We start from the raw sequence: 15,968 nt of genomic DNA on the forward strand, positions 1-15,968 counted from the left end.
GCGGGGCCCGCGGGAGGCCCGCCCCTTTGATGTGCGCCGGCGCCGCTGGGATTGGACGGCCGCTTGTGACGCGCCGGGACTGCGGTGCGCCCGGGTGCTGCGGCAGCCGCAGCGCCGGCCGCGGCTCGGGCTCCGGCTCCCCGGCATTTAAAGGGGACGCAGCGGCGGCCCAGGGGATGGGGGGCAGGTGGAGAGGATGGTCCAGACGCACACCGTCCACGGCCCCTTGGGATTGGAGGGACTCCAAGACGGTGCCCAGAAACCCGGGGGTGGCTGAGACGCCGCGTCCCCTCCAGTCCCCGTAAGCTCCCCTTGCTCCATCCTGCGCCTGAATACCTCAGCGAGCCCCTCGCCCCCACCCCCCACTCCTAACGCTCCCAACTCAGCCGGGACAGACTGCTGCCGCCGCCGCTGCCCACGTGAGTCCTGAACTCCGAGAGGTAGGGGGAAGGCTGGGGTCCCAGCGTGGGGTGGGGGCTGTGTGGAGTTTGGGACGCTCCTCCACGCGCGTGTTAGTGGGGGAACCCCCGGGGCGGACGAGTGAATCCCTTCTCTCCTACCCCAAGGAGCGTGGTGCCCGGGTGTCTCTCGTCTCCGACTCCGGCAAAGCGAAATCTCCATCGTGACTCTAAGGAATCGGTGCCCCCTTGCTCCCTGCCACCCAGAACCCCCTCTTCTCCCCTAGCCGCGCACCCCACCCCCTGCACTGGAGCGAAGTACCTGCCAGCTGGGGGTGTGCCAGAGTGCCTGCCTTCCAGCCACCTCTAAAAATATCTCTCCCCCCACCCCAACCGCAGCTGCCACCTCCTGCCCCTGCCCATGGAGGCTCTTCTCTCAGCTTGTCCCGCCCAGGCTGGCAGAGCCCAGAGGTGACTCCCAGTCGCAGCTTCCTCGCTGGCACCAGGACTCCAGGTCATCACCAGCAGCTAGTCCCGGCAGGGAGCATAGCCCAAGAGGGTCTCTAGGGCAATAGGGAGCTCTGGCTGCAGTTTTCCCAAGAGGCACCGGAGAGCTCAGAGTTCTAATCCTGATTCTGATGCCTGCGACCTCCCACAATTTAGCTTGACCTCTCTGTGCTGCTGCCTTTCCAATCTGTTCCTGGGGATCGCTGAGCAAGGAAAAGACCATGGTGAAGCTGGGGGTGCTGTCTGGGGTAGGGAGGGATTCCAGATTAGTCCTTGGACCTTATTTCGAGTGGCTGACATGAGAGAAGAGTTGGACTTGTTACTGTGGTATTTCTGGGGTGCTCTCCCCCCATTCCCATCCTGCACATTTCCTGTGGAAAATGTCCCACAATGGTCCTGTGGGCTCCATCCACCCAAAAAGAGAGAGAGATTTCAAACATAGGGCCTATGCCAAAGAGGTACCTGTTTCTCTCCCTCATCCCCAGAAGACCCTCCCCTCCCCCCATGCCAAAATTTAATTTAAGAGTACTTGTGTAAAAGGCAGGAGGAAGGAGGGAGGAGTCTGTGATGGGGCAGGGGATCAGGAAGGCAGGCACTGCTTTCAGATGGAATTAGAAACGCCTTCTCTCCCTGCTCCAGCCTGCCAGGGCAGCTCAGAACTCCTGCCCCCTTCCCCCTTTTCTCAGAGGGACTCTTTGGTGACCACAAAAGGATTCAATCACTCAGGACAAAGCTGCCAAAGGTGAGTAAACTTTTGGAACATCAAGGGAGCCGCATGCCAACTGGGGACTGGGAGGGAATGCCCGGGGTTGCGCTGACGAGGGCAGCGGTTGGTGTGTCACAGTATGTCAGCTCCATTTCCTGGGGAAGAGACCCAGGATGCTTCGATTTCTGCCTTGGAGACGGACGAAAGAAACAAGGACAAAGTAATGAGACCTTTTCTATGGAATGAAAGGTGGTCTTGGTGGCTGCTGGAAGTCACTTTGTATCTTTTTATCTGTCCCTCACTTCTCCCCACATTCTACACGTGACTGTCCAATTTGCATCTTTAGTGGGAGCGGCATCTCTTGACCTTTCTCCTCTGATTCATCTGGCCCGGCCAGATGATTATCAACCAGGATCCTGGAAGGCCTGGAAACAGTCCTCCCACTTTCCCAACACATGCCATCCCCTTTCCCTATGCTCCCTCCCCTTCTCTCCCATCTTCTTCTTGACCTGTCTCTCCTCTCTTACCCCCTCCCTTCCTCTTTACCCACAGCCTCATTCAGCTTTGGCCTTTTCTCCCAATTCCTAGATCAAAAGTCCTTGGAGGAGGAGGATGTGGCTCAAGCAGTTGAGTGCCTGCTTCCCAAATGGGAGGTACCAGGTTTTGTCCCCAGTGCCTCTAAAAACAAAACAAAACAAAACAGTAAACAAACGAAAAACCCAACTGAGGGGAGCCGATGTGGCTCAGTGGTTGAGCGCTGGCTTCCCCCATACGAGGTCCTGCGTTCAATCTTGGGGAAAAAACAGATACACATCCCATCCCTACCCAAAGATGCATTTGTGGTCAGGGGGCTGGGGGATAGGGTACCGCAAGATGGAAGGTGGTAGAGCCCCTCCCCCAACCTGTTTCCAGATCTTGGGATGTCCCAGTTGCTGTCCTGGGGTCCACAGCTTGTCACTGCTGCCCTGGGCACTAGTGTGGTCTGGGAAGAGTGTCACCTTGACAAAGTCAAAGGGGTTTGCTGTGTCACCCGTTGTCGCCACCAGAGGGCAGCAGCCAGTCAGACCTTTATTCCTTTCGGGGTCTAGTCTCCAGGCTCTCAATATCTTTCGCGTTCTGTCCCAGCTGCCCGCAGGTCTCTAAGTTAACCCTGGGGATGAGGGCGGAAGGGCGGGGAAGAAGGGAAGCACTGGTAACTGCAGGTGGTGTCCTCTAGCTACAGTGGTTAAGGCCTCAAGTAGCCAAACGCCATTCCCAAAGACACACAGCAAAGTCCCATCAGAGATTTTAAACCTGACTCTCCTGTCTGACTGCTGGGTCCCCAAAAGCCACAGGGGGGCCAGCTCCAGATCACCTTGGGGACCCAGGGGTCCTGGCCTACCAGCTGTGGTTCAGTAAGCCCCAGTCATCTGCCTCTTCCCTTTTTTTTAATTAAAAATTTTTTTTTAGGTATCAGGGGCCAGGGATTGAACCCAGGACCTCGTATGTGAGAAGCCAGCGCTCAGCCGCTGAGCCACATCGGCTTCCCTGCGTTGTTTTTTTCCATCTGTTTTGCTTGTTGTTTGTTTTTTTTATTTTTTCAGGAGGCAGCGGGAACCGGGGCCTCCCATGTGGGAGATGGGCGCTCAACTGCTTGAGCCACATCCGCTCCCTGCCCCTTCCCTTTTGAAGGCAGATTGGAGGCAAGGTTGTGGTCAAGGTGCTCCCAAACACCGTTCTGCTCTATGTAAACAGCACGGCCTTGGACAAATTACTTAACCTCTCTGAGCCTTTCTCATTTGCCAAATTCATGGGTCAGTGATGAGCAGTGAGAGAATATGAGTGAAGGTGATTTGTAAACTGTACTGTGCCATGTAAGCAGCAATCATACTAGACACAAAAGCACTGGTCTCAGGCCCTGGAAGCTGGTTTTGAGATCTCAAAGGTTAAGTAGGAAACCTCTGAGCAAATTGGCTAACCTCTCAGAGCCTCAATAATATCTGTAACATCTTCAGGGGAATAGGAGATTAAGAGGATGCCCAGCAAGGTGCTATGCTGTCTGTAAGTGCTGTACCTACCCGAGGGGTTGTTTTTTCCAAGACCCTGGGAACGGCTCCTGGGGCTCAGCAGAGGGATAGGGCCGGGTGAGCGTTAGTACTAGAAGCAAGTCAGCTGGCTGAGTGCCCTCAAATGCACCTTGTGTGTTGTCAGGAGCTTGGGACGACAGCAGGAGGCCAACAAGAGTCGCGACAGGTGGTGCCCTGTTCTGACAATGAGTGGGTGTTTTCCATTTGCTGGCTTCCGATGCCTGTCTAGGGTAAGTGGGTCCCTCCAAGGGTCCTTTAGGATGTGGCCTTGGCCCCACTTTTCCACCATGGGGTGGGAGGCACCCTATCCAGTCCCTTTTAGACTGGCCCTCACCTCTATTGGGGCTCCACTAATCCCTGGAAGCTTCCATGCCAGGCATGGGCTCCTGATGCTCTATCTTCTCAACTCCAGGGATAGTGGGCCACTGAGGCTGCCACCTGGCCATCGGTGAGACCAGAGGTTTACTTAAGGATGAGACCGGAGGGACAGTTGTGTTAAGGAGGCAGAAAGCCAGGTTCAAATTCCAGCACTGGAATTAGGAGCCTGGACTTCTGTTTCACAAGGTGTGCCAGCCCATAAACATCCCAGGAACGTTAGAGAGAGGGTTAGGGAGAAAACGGAAAGGAGAATGGTTCTGTCTCAATTAATTGGGGTGGGAAGCTGGGAGAGGGGGAGAGGCAGTGTGGTGGATATTCTGAAGCTGTACTTGATCTGCTCCCTCTGCTCCATATCACATACAGCTGCCGGCAGCCAAAAGTGGCAGGGACAGGCTGCTAAGGGCTCCTGCTGTCTCCAATTGCTCACCTTTTCTTTGTGCCCTCACACTTGCCTTTGTTGTCCCCCATCCTCTCCCACATCCCTCGTCAGCATGGCTCTGACCCAGAGTCTCTGTTTCCTGGAGCTCCCTAACCATCCCCCCTTCCTGTCCAGCTCCTTGCCCTCTGCCCCCGGCATGGCCCCCACCTAGCCCTCTTCTTCCCCACCACTGTGTCCTCCCCTCTCGCCCATCTCTCCACTACCTGCTCCCTTCTCCCCTGCCTTTTCAGCCACTGCTGCTCTCTATCCTCTCCCTCCCCTGTCTCCCAGGTATGCCGTGGACTAGTGCGGGGGATTCCTACCTCCCCAAGCCCTGCTGCTTCTCCTGCCTGCTTGCTTTGGACCCTGGCAGAAACCCCACCTGCTGATACGTCCCTCCTGGGGAACTGGCAAGTGATGAGTGACAAGCTGTCAGCACAGGGCCCTAAAAATCCCCCCAGAGAAGCTGTGCCCCATTCCTGGACCCTAACCCAGTGCCACCTTGCTGGAAGCAGCTCCCAGAAAGCCTTCCTGGGTCTTCTGTTGTCAGTCCCCCTACCTGGTCATTCCAAGGGCTAAAATCCAGGGGTCTACCTGTGCAGAGGCCAGACACCCAATTCTCTAGGCCTGGCTCTTAGCTCCCATCTCCAGGCCTGAGGACCTGGCACTCATTTGTCCACAGTGCCCTGGATGATGCTACGGCAATCTTCCCTGGAGCCTGGCTCCTTACTGCCCACCCTAATCCCACAAGCTCCCACTCCTCAGGGCCCAGCAAGGGGCTAAGAAGCTGCTCCTGCTGGGTGATGGGCGGTTTCCTCTGGCTCTACCTGCAGTAGGGAGGGAGGGAGTGGATAGTATACCCTCCACCCTCACTTCATCCACACCCACAACAGGAGGCCCCTGGCCGCCTCCAGAGGTGTGGTCCCTCGGAAGCCGCTCCTCTCTTCTTTTGAGGTGACACTTGGGAGTCCCCAGTGGCCCCTGAGCAGGAGCAAGTCTCAGGGAAAGCCTGGGTCCAGGTGTAGGATGGTCCCCTGATCATAAACCCAGGGCAGTTGACTGAGCGGTGCCAAGGGGGTGGGCAGGGAAGGCTGGGGGCGCGGGGGGGCGGTGAAGCGCCAGGCACTGCCCCCAGTTTAACCGGCCTTGGGTCCTCCTCAGGTCTTGGATGTGCCAGCACCTCTGGCGGTGGTCCGCTAACCAGCCTCTTCCTGGCCGGTCCCCGCCGCGCCGCTTCTCGCTTGCCCTCTCTTCTTCCTGCTCCTACCCCCTCTACTCCCAGGACGGAGGGATGGCCGCGCAGGACGCCCCGCGCTTCCTCCTGACCTTCGACTTCGATGAGACCATCGTGGACGAAAACAGCGACGACTCGATCGTGCGCGCTGCGCCGGGCCAGCGGCTGCCGGAGAGCCTGCGTGCCACCTACCGCGAGGGCTTCTACAACGAGTACATGCAGCGCGTCTTCAAGTACCTGGGCGAGCAGGGCGTGCGGCCGCGGGACCTGCGCGCCGTCTACGAGGCCATCCCCCTGTCGCCAGGCATGGGCGATCTGCTGCAGTTTCTAGCCAAGCAGGGCACCTGCTTCGAAGTCATTCTCATCTCGGATGCCAACACCTTCGGCGTGGAGAGCGCGCTGCGCGCTGCGGGCCACCACGGCCTGTTCCGTCGCATCTTCAGCAATCCGTCGGGCCCGGACGCGCGGGGGCTGCTGGCGCTGCGGCCCTTCCACTCGCACAGCTGCGCACGCTGCCCCGCCAACATGTGCAAGCACAAAGTGCTCAGCGACTACCTGCGCGAGCGGGCCCGCGAAGGCGTGCACTTCGAGCGCCTCTTCTACGTGGGAGACGGCGCCAACGACTTCTGCCCCACGGGGCTGCTGGCGGCCGGCGACGTGGCCTTCCCGCGCCGCGGCTATCCCATGCACCGTCTGATTCAGGAGGCGCAGAAGGCCGAGCCTAGCTCCTTCCGCGCCAGCGCGGTGCCCTGGGAGACCGCGGCGGACGTGCGCCTGCATCTGCAACAGGTGTTGAAGACCGGCTGAGGGCGGCAGCCTGCAGGGGACGCCCCGGGGCGAACGGGCTGAAAAGGGAGCGGGTGTGGGGATCGGGAAAGACAAACCTAGTTTTATTACTCCCTTTTCCCTTTGCCGTTGGTATGTGCCTCCGCACCGCTTTCTGGGATTCCGGGCTCGTCCTTTGGGGGACTGTGGGAGGGGCTTCGGGGCCGACCCTAGCTATGCAGTGAACAGCTGGGCCGCCTCCCCGCGAGCGGCCGCCAGCAGGTAAATTCTGGAGTCGCCCAACCCAGGATGGTGTGAAGACTTTGCAAAGCAGCAGCGTTTCCAAAAACCTCCTCCGTTCTGGGAAAAAGGGATTCGCTGGCAAAGCAGAGAAGCAACATCTCCCACTGCTATCACTGCTGCCTTCGGCCTCCAGACCTCCCCTCCCATGTCTTCCGTCTAGGCGACCCAGGGTCCCGAAATTCTCAGGGTCCCCAGCCACCCCATGGCCCCGCCCTGCTCCCCGCGCGCGCGCGAGAACGCTCTCCGCGCACGCCTCAGGCCGTTTTGATCTTGCTTCATCCACCGCGACCCTCACTATTTCTGTACGGGCTACACCCTTCCCTTGCCTCCCTCTCCTTGCCCGGCCTACGGGCACCCTCCAGGGGGGAAAGCCCGAGGGCACAGTCGCCTCGGGGTGGTGGAACTAGGTAGCGCACCGCCTCCTAGGGGCCGGCCAGCCGCCACCTCGCAGCGCGCGACGGTGTCTCACCCAGCCTCGTCTATGCAGCAAGAGACCAGGACTTTCCCCAAATCGCCCCCGCGGGCTGGGCCGTGGGCGCCCTCTCCTCTCCTACGGAACAGAAAGCCATGATGTTTTTCCAGCAGAGCCAGCGAGCCCCAGGCTCCTCCTCTCTGTGGTGTTCGAGCTATAAAGGAGGTGAAGGGGCAAGAGGTGACTGACATCTCTGGCGCGCCGCAGTCTAAGGGGTGAGGGGGAGCTGGTGTCTCCTCTCAGAGAGGCCCACTTAGAGGAGGGAGATGGTTCCCACTCTTGGCGGGGCCCAGGACGGAACTCACACCGCACACACCAAGCCGCGCGGCAGCAGGACAGGGTGCTGTGGGTCGCTGCAGTGGGGTATCTGGGGTGGGGGTGGGGGGCACGTATAAGCCAGGAGGAGGTGGGGGCGGGGGACCCCTGCTAGGGCCAGGCTGAGGCGGCTTCAATAATTAGCCGGAGGCTGAGGGGGGTGCCTTGAGAGTCCTCCTCTCCCAGACCCCCTAGCCCTGCAGGGCAACCATCAGGAGGTCATTAGAGTTTTATTCAAAGTTGTCACTTGGCCCTGGAGACCCTGCCCTGCATTGAGTAGAGATCTAATGCAGGCAAGGCCACCAGTTCTTCCTATCAGCAGGAGGCCTCTGGGTACCTCCACTTTCTCCCCAGGACCCCTTTCCTCCCCGCAAGCAGTGGGCAGGCCTAGTCCAGCTGTGGTGGCGGAGCTGCTCTGGCGGGAGCGCCCGAGGCTTGCTCCAGAAGAGAGCCTGCTCCCAGGCTGGGAGGGCGCGGCTGTCAGCAGCTGGGCTGCACGTAGTTCCCGGGGAAGAAGCCGGTCCCTTCCGAGCTGACCCCCTCGCACCAGCCATCTGAATAGCGGCGGGTGATGCAGATGACGGTGCCCTCGGAGAAGGAGAGTTCGTTGTCCTTCTGGCGCGTATACGGGTACAGTGTCACAACTGCAGAACAGAAGGTGCTGTGAGATGCACTCCCCGACCCCCACCACCTCATGAAGGTGCAGGGGCCCAAATGCTAGTTTCTAGGGAACATCTAGGGGTGAAGGTAGAAGGGAGGGGTGGGAGGGGCCTTTACCAAGCTCATGGGACCCCTCCCCAACTCGTTCAGTATCCAATACCAAGCCAGCTGCTCTCCCTCCTCCCAGTTTGGTCCTGACGTGGCTCCTAGGTGAAATTTTGTTAAATTCATCAGAAAATGGAGGGGCGGTGGGAGGTAAGAGGATAATAGCTCATTACTCTGTGGGGGTGGGGATGCCTCTGAGATAGTAGAGTGGGGTCAGTTCCCTTTAGTCCCCGTGTCAAGTACCTTTTTCCAAGTACGCAGGAGGGACCCAGCTGGGCTCATCTAGGTCAAAGCCAGGGGGTGGCGGAGGCGGCAGCCCCAATTCATCTACGTCCAGGAGTGGAGGCAGGGGCAGGTCGAGGGGCGGGGGTAGCTCTGGGAGTGGTAGAGAAAGCAGAAAAGCAAGTTTAGCGCAGGGAACACTTGCGGCTGGCTCCAGGAATCTTCACTGCCTAAGAGCAGGGCCCCAGGAGCTGCCCATTTTTATACACGCTTACTCCAGCCCTCGCCCATCCGGGGCTTCTCACGAGGCTTTTAGGCACATGGGAGGTGCTCAGCAAACACTGAAAGACTGAACAGGGTGGGGTAGTCGCGTGTGAATGAGAAAATGGATACGCGTCTCACACAGGGTCTGGTATCGAGCAAGCGCTGATTAGTTCACTTCCTCCACTTCCTTTCTCTGCCCTTATCCCCCACCTTGGACCCGGGGGCTCGAGTTAGATCCCAGAGGAGTGGAGTGGAGGGGAGTATTAGGAGGTGAGAAAGCGACGCCGCGGTGGAGAAAAGAGGGCGGAGGTACTTACCTGGTGGGGACAGCTCCTCCAGCGGAGGGGGCGGCAGGAAGGCTTCAGCTGCCGGTGGTGGGAGCGGGGCCAAGGAGCCTGGGAGAGGTGGGGGTGGGGGCACCGACGGCCCTTTGGGGGTGGAGACCCCGCCGAGACCCTCCGCGCTGCTGAAGACCAGAGAAAGCGGGCCTCGCTGGGGCTGGGGGCGCCTGCTCCGCCCGGCATCCCCCCGCCCCTTGACCCCGCCCTGCTCTGCCCTGCGATTCCCAGCGGTCTTAACCTCAACAGTCGGCGGGACAACAGGCAGGGTCCCCCACGAACATCACCCCCCACCCACCCACTTAGGCCGGTGGGGCTCACCCCGCCGAGGCCAGGGAGGAGGCGGACGAGGCTGCGGAGAGTTTGCCGTCGGGCGCCACCGGGAGCTGCACGGGCTCGGGGATCCGGGGCGGTCTCCTGCAGGGGCAGGGGGAGGAAGGCGCCTGGCGAGCCGCGGTGGGGTGGGGGAGGAGGGGGCAGCTGGCGGAGGAGGAAGTGCGGCGTTGGGGCGAGGGTGAGGGAGCAGAGAGTTTCGGGATCCCAGCGGGGAGAGGCCTCACCCCAGCGTGTTGGAGGCGGGCGTGGCAGGCGCCTTGATGCTCTTGCGAGATAGAGTCCCGGTCCGCGACAGCTGCGTGCTGAGGTCCTGCGAGGGAGCAGGGCGCGGGCTGACATCTACTCCGGACCCCCCAATCCCCACCCTCACCCCAGAGAGGAAATGGGGAAGGGGGCAGACGAGAACTGGGAGGGAGAGCCTACACAGCAAGTTCTCACTTCCACTTCCCAGGCCCTCTCTCGCCCCCGGCCCGCCTTCCCCTCCTGCTCTTTGCCTGGGCCCGGCGCCTCAAAGTCGGCCCTGGCTCCTGAATGAAACCCCAGAGCGCCGACACGTCTGGCGCCACTTCCCCTGCCTGGCCACAGCGGGCGCAGCAGGCCCAGCCTCCCCCCCTTCCCGAACCATCTCAGAGCCAAGGGGCTGGAGGTCTGGTCTCGTGGTCCCTGCCTTTAATCAGACCTTAACACCAGCGAGGGGGAGTGGGGAGGGGGTACATCACACTGAGAAGTGGCCCACCTGTCATTCTCTCAGGCCTGCTCTGGGGAGTTCAGGGCAGAGAGGTGCAGGACTCAGGACACTTAGAGTGTCCAAATGAGAGGGCGCGGATCCACGTGCACCTGTTACTGATGGGATTTCCCTTCCTTTGAGTGTGAGTACGTGGGGAATGGTGTTCTCTGTTGTCTATACGTCACCAGGGACAAGACAAAAGGGATTTGAGCTGACGCGTAAAGAATTGCAGTTGGACAATAGAACTTACTGGTGGAGAGACATGGTGACTGAGGGAAGGATGCTGTGTCCCCTTTGGGGCACGTAGTGTGTTACAGATAGCAAGGGGTCATTTAGATACAGGAGAGCTTCCAAATCTAGTCTGGAATGTGCAAAGGTGGAGAATGGGATGGGGGAGAGCCCTCTCCTACCTTGAAAGGAGATGGACAGAAGAAAATGCCAGTCACGCTCCCCCCTCCCGTGTCCCTTTTGAGTGGCTACAGTCCTGCCCCTTCCCACCCAACAGCAGCTCTGGGGTGATTGCTCGGTGCAGTGACCTCAAACCCCCAGACAGAGGAAGTTACTGTTCTCATGTGGCTGGGAGCTGTTCTCATGCACACCCTGACATCCTCCCTGCCCCCTCTTCCCCTTACACTCATCCAGCACCCATGGGGGCAGGGCTCAAGAGGTCACACTCAGCACATCATCTGAGTACAGGGTAAAGGCAAGCTATGGAGGGAGGGATCATGGGAAGATCACGGGATTTGGGGAGGAAGAGGGCAGCTTGCAGTAATGGCGTCAGGGAATAGGGAAATAAGGGGGTTGCAGGTTGGGATGAGAACATCCTTGTGGAAGAGAACGGAGGCTGGAAAGAAAGCAGCCATGAGGCAGGGTGTGGGAAAAAAGGGGGCCCCTCTCTCTACCTTGATCCCATGGCCAATGTCATCCAGGCAGCCAAAGTTGAGGGGTCTCCTGTAGTAGGGTGTGAGGGGGGGTAGGCTCTCAGGGGCAATGACCTTCTGGCCGGGGGGCAGCCGCTGGACCGTAGCCAAGGTACCAATCTCCTGGCGGGCTACCTTCTCCATGTGCATGTTCACCATCTGCATGGCAGGGTTGGGGTGACAGTGAGGCATCCATCCAGCCCCCTTCCCCCTAAGGGAGGAGGGACATAGAGACATTGGGGTGGGGATAGAGACAATGGGAGGCAGTGAGGTCCAGAGAGAGAGAGACTTTTGTACCCAAGGCCACACAGCAATTGGGAAGAGTTGCAGGGGGAGGATGGGGCCACTTTGGAGCTACTTCCTGGTGGGAGAGAATGAAGGTTATTATTAGCTGAGCAGGATGAACAGGAGGAAAAGGGAAAACACAAAGTCCCTGAGGATCCTGGGGAGAGGCTGAAGAACTAGGCTGGCTGGGAGCCGAGAGGGGACAAAGTGGGAGGTGGCGGTGAAGGTGGATCAGCTCTCCCCCTTGGGGATAAATGAATTAACTTCCTCTGGGAATGCTCTGGGAGAAACCTAGAACACTGAGAGGCCGTGAACTCCAGTGTGCTGGGGCAAGAGGAAGAGACACGCCCCAGGCACTGAGCTTGTGAGTGATGCCCAGGCCAGAGGCAGGGTATCTAGAAGGGAATACATGCATGTGTTTGTGGGGCCAAGGATCCAGGAAGGAAGGAGGAGGGTGTGTGTGCCAGAAGGGCAGAGGCACTATACGGTGGTGGCAGTGTTTCCAGGCTGAAGGTGACCTTGCCAAGTGAGCACCCTGGATCGAGGACATTTATTAAGTCACTGCCTGTTTTTAGATGGAAACAGGGTCCAGTTGCCTTTCCTGGATGTGCAGCCTCCATGAATGGTCAAGTCTGTTTTCTAAGTTGCAGAGTAGAATTTAGAGAAGAAAGGGCTCTGCCTTCAGGGAGTTCCTCGTCAGATGGGGCAGCAAGACCCACCACTGTGACACAACCACAAAGTAAGGAAGCTCAGAAAGCTTGGGCCGCACCAACCTTCGATGGCAGAGTCAGGCTTTTGGACAGAGGGAAGGAGGAGGGGAGAGAATGTCCAAGTGCAGTGGGGCTGAAGAGCTAGGTGTGGATGCAAAAAGCCTTCCTGTGCCCCGTACCTGGTCCAGTGTGCTCACGCGGGCTTCCACCTGCCGCAGTGTGGCTGCCTGCAGGTCCAGCATGCGCAGAGTGTGCCCGGCCAGGTTGCCCACCTGGTAGGCCACACTGGCCAGTGCCTGGGTTGCAAAGGCCATGGTCTCCTCCAGTGCCTTCCGCTTGTCTGTGGCCTGAAACACACACAGCCTTGGTCTGAGGCCAGCAGCTCCCACTGTGTCTTTGGCAGAGCAGAGTCAGGTGGGAGAGGGTACAGGGAAAGTGGGAGCTGAACTGGGAGGAAGAAGCAGCAGCCCTTAGATGTTTGAAGTGGTTTCCATAAAAATGATGTAGCAAGAGGGACTCAGGACATTTGGAAAGAGTCTGCAGCCCTGGGAAGTGGGTGCAAAAGGAGGGGAAGAGAGCCCCCCTCAAATGGTCCAACTGGGGATAGAGTTGAGATGCTCCTGCCACCTTCCTAGGGACCTCTGGTAATGAGCTGTCCTTTTGGGAGACAAAGGATGACTAATAGAATGGGAAGAAGAAGACAATACTGGCCGGAGAGAACATTCTTAAAAAACCAACCCACGTTGTTTCCAGGCAGCCCAGACCTTCTAGCTAGGAGCCCCCTTAAAGCTCCTTGCATGACTCCTGTGCTTGCTGTTTGATGCCAGTCTCCAGATTAGTGTTTGGAAACCAGTGATCTGGTCCATTTTACAGATAAGGAAACTGAGGGCCAGAAGGGAGGGACTTCATCCATTCACTCCCTTCAATAGCTTCCCAATACACAGAATAAAATCCACATTTCTAGCCATGGCCTATGTATGGCCTCAGAACCTCCTGCCTTCCTCTCCACCCTCACGCCCTCCCACTCCCCTCCCACTTACTCCCCTGCAGTCACACTCACTGACCACTGGGTTTCTATTCCTGAGCAAGCTATGTTCATGCCTACCTCAGAGCCTTTGCACTTGCTGTACTTCTTTTAGAATCCTTCTCATCACCCTAAAATTTTCCCCAACCCACCCCTATATTTACTCTCCATCGTATTTGCCTTGATCTCTTTTATTTATGGCACTTAGCACTGTCAGAAATCATTTATCTGTTTACTTCTTATCTATTTCCTACCCACTAAAATGTAAGTGCCAGGAAGGCAGGGAGCTTGTTTGTTTTATTCTGTACCCTAAAGACCTGGAATAGTGCCCAGCACACAGAAGATACTTAATACATATGCATGAATTCATTAGCATTTGGATGCAAATCCAAACCCTTGCTAGGCACCTCCTTGCTGGGTGCCAGAGTCACACTGCCAGTGAGTGGCAGAGGGGTGAGTAGGGGATGACCAAAGACAGAAGAGGTTTTTTCATCCCAGATCAGACCGTGGGGGCTGGGGCAAAACTCAGTCTTTGGGTTCCCCGGGCAGCTTCCTCCTAGCCTGGCCAGAGCTGCTGCCCTCTGGCCTGCACCTTCTCCTCAGGACAGAGGGGCGGCTCCAGGCAAGGCCAGTGGATTGACTGCTGCACACTGGTCACCCCAGGACCTGTCAGCACAGAGTAGACCCGGAACCCGTTAGAGAAGGGTCCTGAGAGGGACCTGGGTGCCTCCCACACCGCCTGAGCCAGGTTGGCGCCAAAGGGCAGGCCCAGAGCTTCAGGGTAGCCCCTGCAGTGTTCTCCCTCTGGCATTCCTCCTCACTGTTCTGTTCCAACCTCAGGGAAGAGATGCTCATTTATGTGTCAATTTACATCTCATCAGCATAAGTAACCGAGAGCCTAGAGAAGGCAAAGCAATCAACCTAGGATGCTAGAACCAGAAAGGCTGGCAGGTCTTGTTCGGGTCCAGGACCTTCCCAGAGCAGGTGAGGGACTGAGGGTCCAGGCAGGGCAGTGGCTTCTTGGTCTCCACCCGACTAATCAGCTAGCCCCTTCTCCCGCACCCCCACCCCCCGGCTGGCGCGTGGACTAGTCAGCCCAAACAGGGAAAGGGGCTGCTTGGGCCCAGTTCTGGGAGGCGACAGCCTGGGTCCCTAGTGACCCCCTGGCTTTGCTCTCGGCCCCTGTTGGTCTGGAGGGAGAAGGGCCTGGGATCCGCCTTCAAGGCTGACTGCTCCGTCTTCATGCAAATTACCCTGTGGGTGAGGTGAGCTCGGTGGACCCTGACAACTAACTCCACAGAGCAAAGGTCTGCAGTCGACCCCAGCTGGCCCTCCCCCATAACCCAAGGGTTTCCTGACACCTGGTAGGGGCGGGGAGAGGAGGGGGTGGGGAGGGAGGAGGGGGGAGCAGGGGCCGTGGGAACCAGGCTTGGTTTCTGAGCAGTTTTGAGAACTCATCCAAACCCTTCCTGGGCATTGGCTCCCCGGAGAAAAACCCTCAGGAAACCTGGAAAGGCACCTGGCGGTGTGGGCTAAGAGGAGCCGCAGGAAGGCAGCGGAGTCCCGGGATCCCAGCCTGGGTCAGGGTTTCAGGTGCCCAGGGTGTCTATGTGAGAGCAGCATCCCCTCTCCAGCACTGAGTTTTATGGTTCACAATGTACTTTCAATCTCTGACATTAATATTAATATTGGTAAGAGTAATGGTAATAGCTGCCATTTATCCTACACTCTCAGTCCTGGGACAACCATGCAATTTAAATGACTGTTCTAAAATGCCACCGCCATCCTTATCTTTTGCTGGCAGGCTGCTCCAGAAGTCACGCCTTCCAACCCTCTGCCTCGGCACCAGCCTTCCTGTCGTAAGCCCAGCCTAGTCTGACGTCTGCCCACTCTCCCGAGATATTAGGTTCAGAGCTTCACTCCTCCTTCCCCTGGTCTATTTCAAGTTCACCGCAATGACTGGGAAGTTCTTCTGAAGTCTCACCTAGAGCCAGCCTGAAATGGAGTGTTGGCACCAATATTTGCACAAGGACAAGTGGGTGCTCTGGATTTGAGTGGGAGAGTAGGAGGGAGATGAAGCGCCAGTGAGACCTGAGAGCAGGATAAAAGGGTGGACATCTCTGTGGCTCTGAGATGGAGAAGGGGTACAGTGGGGGCTTGCGGGCCTGGGGTCAGGGTTAAAGTGTGGGGGCAAGGATGACCCCGAAACCTAGAGGGGGCGGAATTCTCAGCCAAGGCCCCCGACATCTGCCAGGCCCTGTCTGGCGCCTGTCGCGATGGCCCCAACGCCCGGCCTTGGCGATGGCCTCCCCTGCCCCTCGCGGGCTGGGGAGCCGGAGCCTGTGCCTGCTCCGCCTACCTGTACATAGTTGTCCTCGCAGTAGTCGGCGACCCGCAGCAGGGCGCTGTGGTTGCCCCGCAGAGCCTCTCGGCCGGTGGGGATCTCGAACTCCTGCAGCTGCTGCAGCTCCGCCATTGCCCAGCTTCTGGCTGGCTCCCCAGGGAGCCCGCAGGCTCCGAGCCTCACCCTGCCCTTGATTGGTCGCTCTGCCTGCCCTCCCTCTCACCGCTTTTGGTTTCCTCTGCGTGAGAGACCCAAACCTGCTTGCAAAGGGCAGGGAGGCTCATTCCGGGACAAGAGGAAGTCAGTCCCTGCTCCCGGGGCCTGTGCCTCTCTGTCCCCTGCCCAGGCGAAGGGGGAAGCCGGGGGGCCTTTGGGGGCCCAGTCCCCCAATCCCTCCCAGCAGAGGAAGCCAGGACGGCGGTGACTGCTCCCCAGTCCTCGAGAGGAAACTGGGCAGAGGGAGGGGAGGTG

General features: G+C 58.6%; 2 protein-coding genes across 6 annotated transcripts; one reads left to right on the top strand and one right to left on the bottom strand.

Annotated features, from left to right (window-relative positions):
• Nucleotides 1-920: 920 nt before the first annotated feature.
• PHOSPHO1 (phosphoethanolamine/phosphocholine phosphatase 1) lies at nt 921-6,610 on the top strand. 3 transcript variants are annotated; one of them, XM_012524036.4, is made up of 4 exons: nt 921-1,647; nt 3,802-3,907; nt 4,765-4,883; nt 5,635-6,610. In XM_012524036.4, the coding sequence occupies exons 1-4, from the start codon at nt 1,511-1,513 to the stop codon at nt 6,512-6,514; spliced, it is 1,242 nt and encodes a 413-aa protein (XP_012379490.2). In that variant the 5' UTR covers nt 921-1,510; the 3' UTR covers nt 6,515-6,610. The 3 variants fall into 3 exon arrangements, with proteins under 3 accessions (XP_012379490.2, XP_012379498.2, XP_012379497.2); XM_012524044.4 differs by lacking the exon at nt 4,765-4,883 and having other exon boundaries at nt 5,756-6,610; XM_012524043.4 differs by lacking the exons at nt 3,802-3,907; nt 4,765-4,883.
• Nucleotides 1,636-15,932, bottom strand: ABI3 (ABI family member 3). 3 transcript variants are annotated; one of them, XM_058284022.2, is made up of 9 exons: nt 15,513-15,932; nt 12,309-12,476; nt 11,117-11,293; nt 9,712-9,797; nt 9,473-9,568; nt 9,131-9,279; nt 8,571-8,702; nt 8,383-8,428; nt 7,724-8,206 (listed from the first exon to the last, which is right to left on the bottom strand). In XM_058284022.2, exons 1-9 carry the CDS (start codon nt 15,627-15,629, stop codon nt 7,774-7,776), a joined length of 1,404 nt encoding a protein of 467 aa, XP_058140005.1. In that variant the 5' UTR covers nt 15,630-15,932; the 3' UTR covers nt 7,724-7,773. The 3 variants fall into 3 exon arrangements, with proteins under 3 accessions (XP_058140008.1, XP_058140005.1, XP_058140007.1); XM_058284024.2 differs by having other exon boundaries at nt 9,131-9,276; nt 15,513-15,929; XM_058284025.2 differs by lacking the exon at nt 8,383-8,428 and having other exon boundaries at nt 1,636-8,206; nt 15,513-15,927.
• Between the last annotated feature and the right edge of the window lie 36 nt (nt 15,933-15,968).

This window comes from Dasypus novemcinctus, chromosome 21 (assembly GCF_030445035.2).
Source record: "Dasypus novemcinctus isolate mDasNov1 chromosome 21, mDasNov1.1.hap2, whole genome shotgun sequence".
Lineage (NCBI taxonomy): Eukaryota > Metazoa > Chordata > Mammalia > Cingulata > Dasypodidae > Dasypus > Dasypus novemcinctus.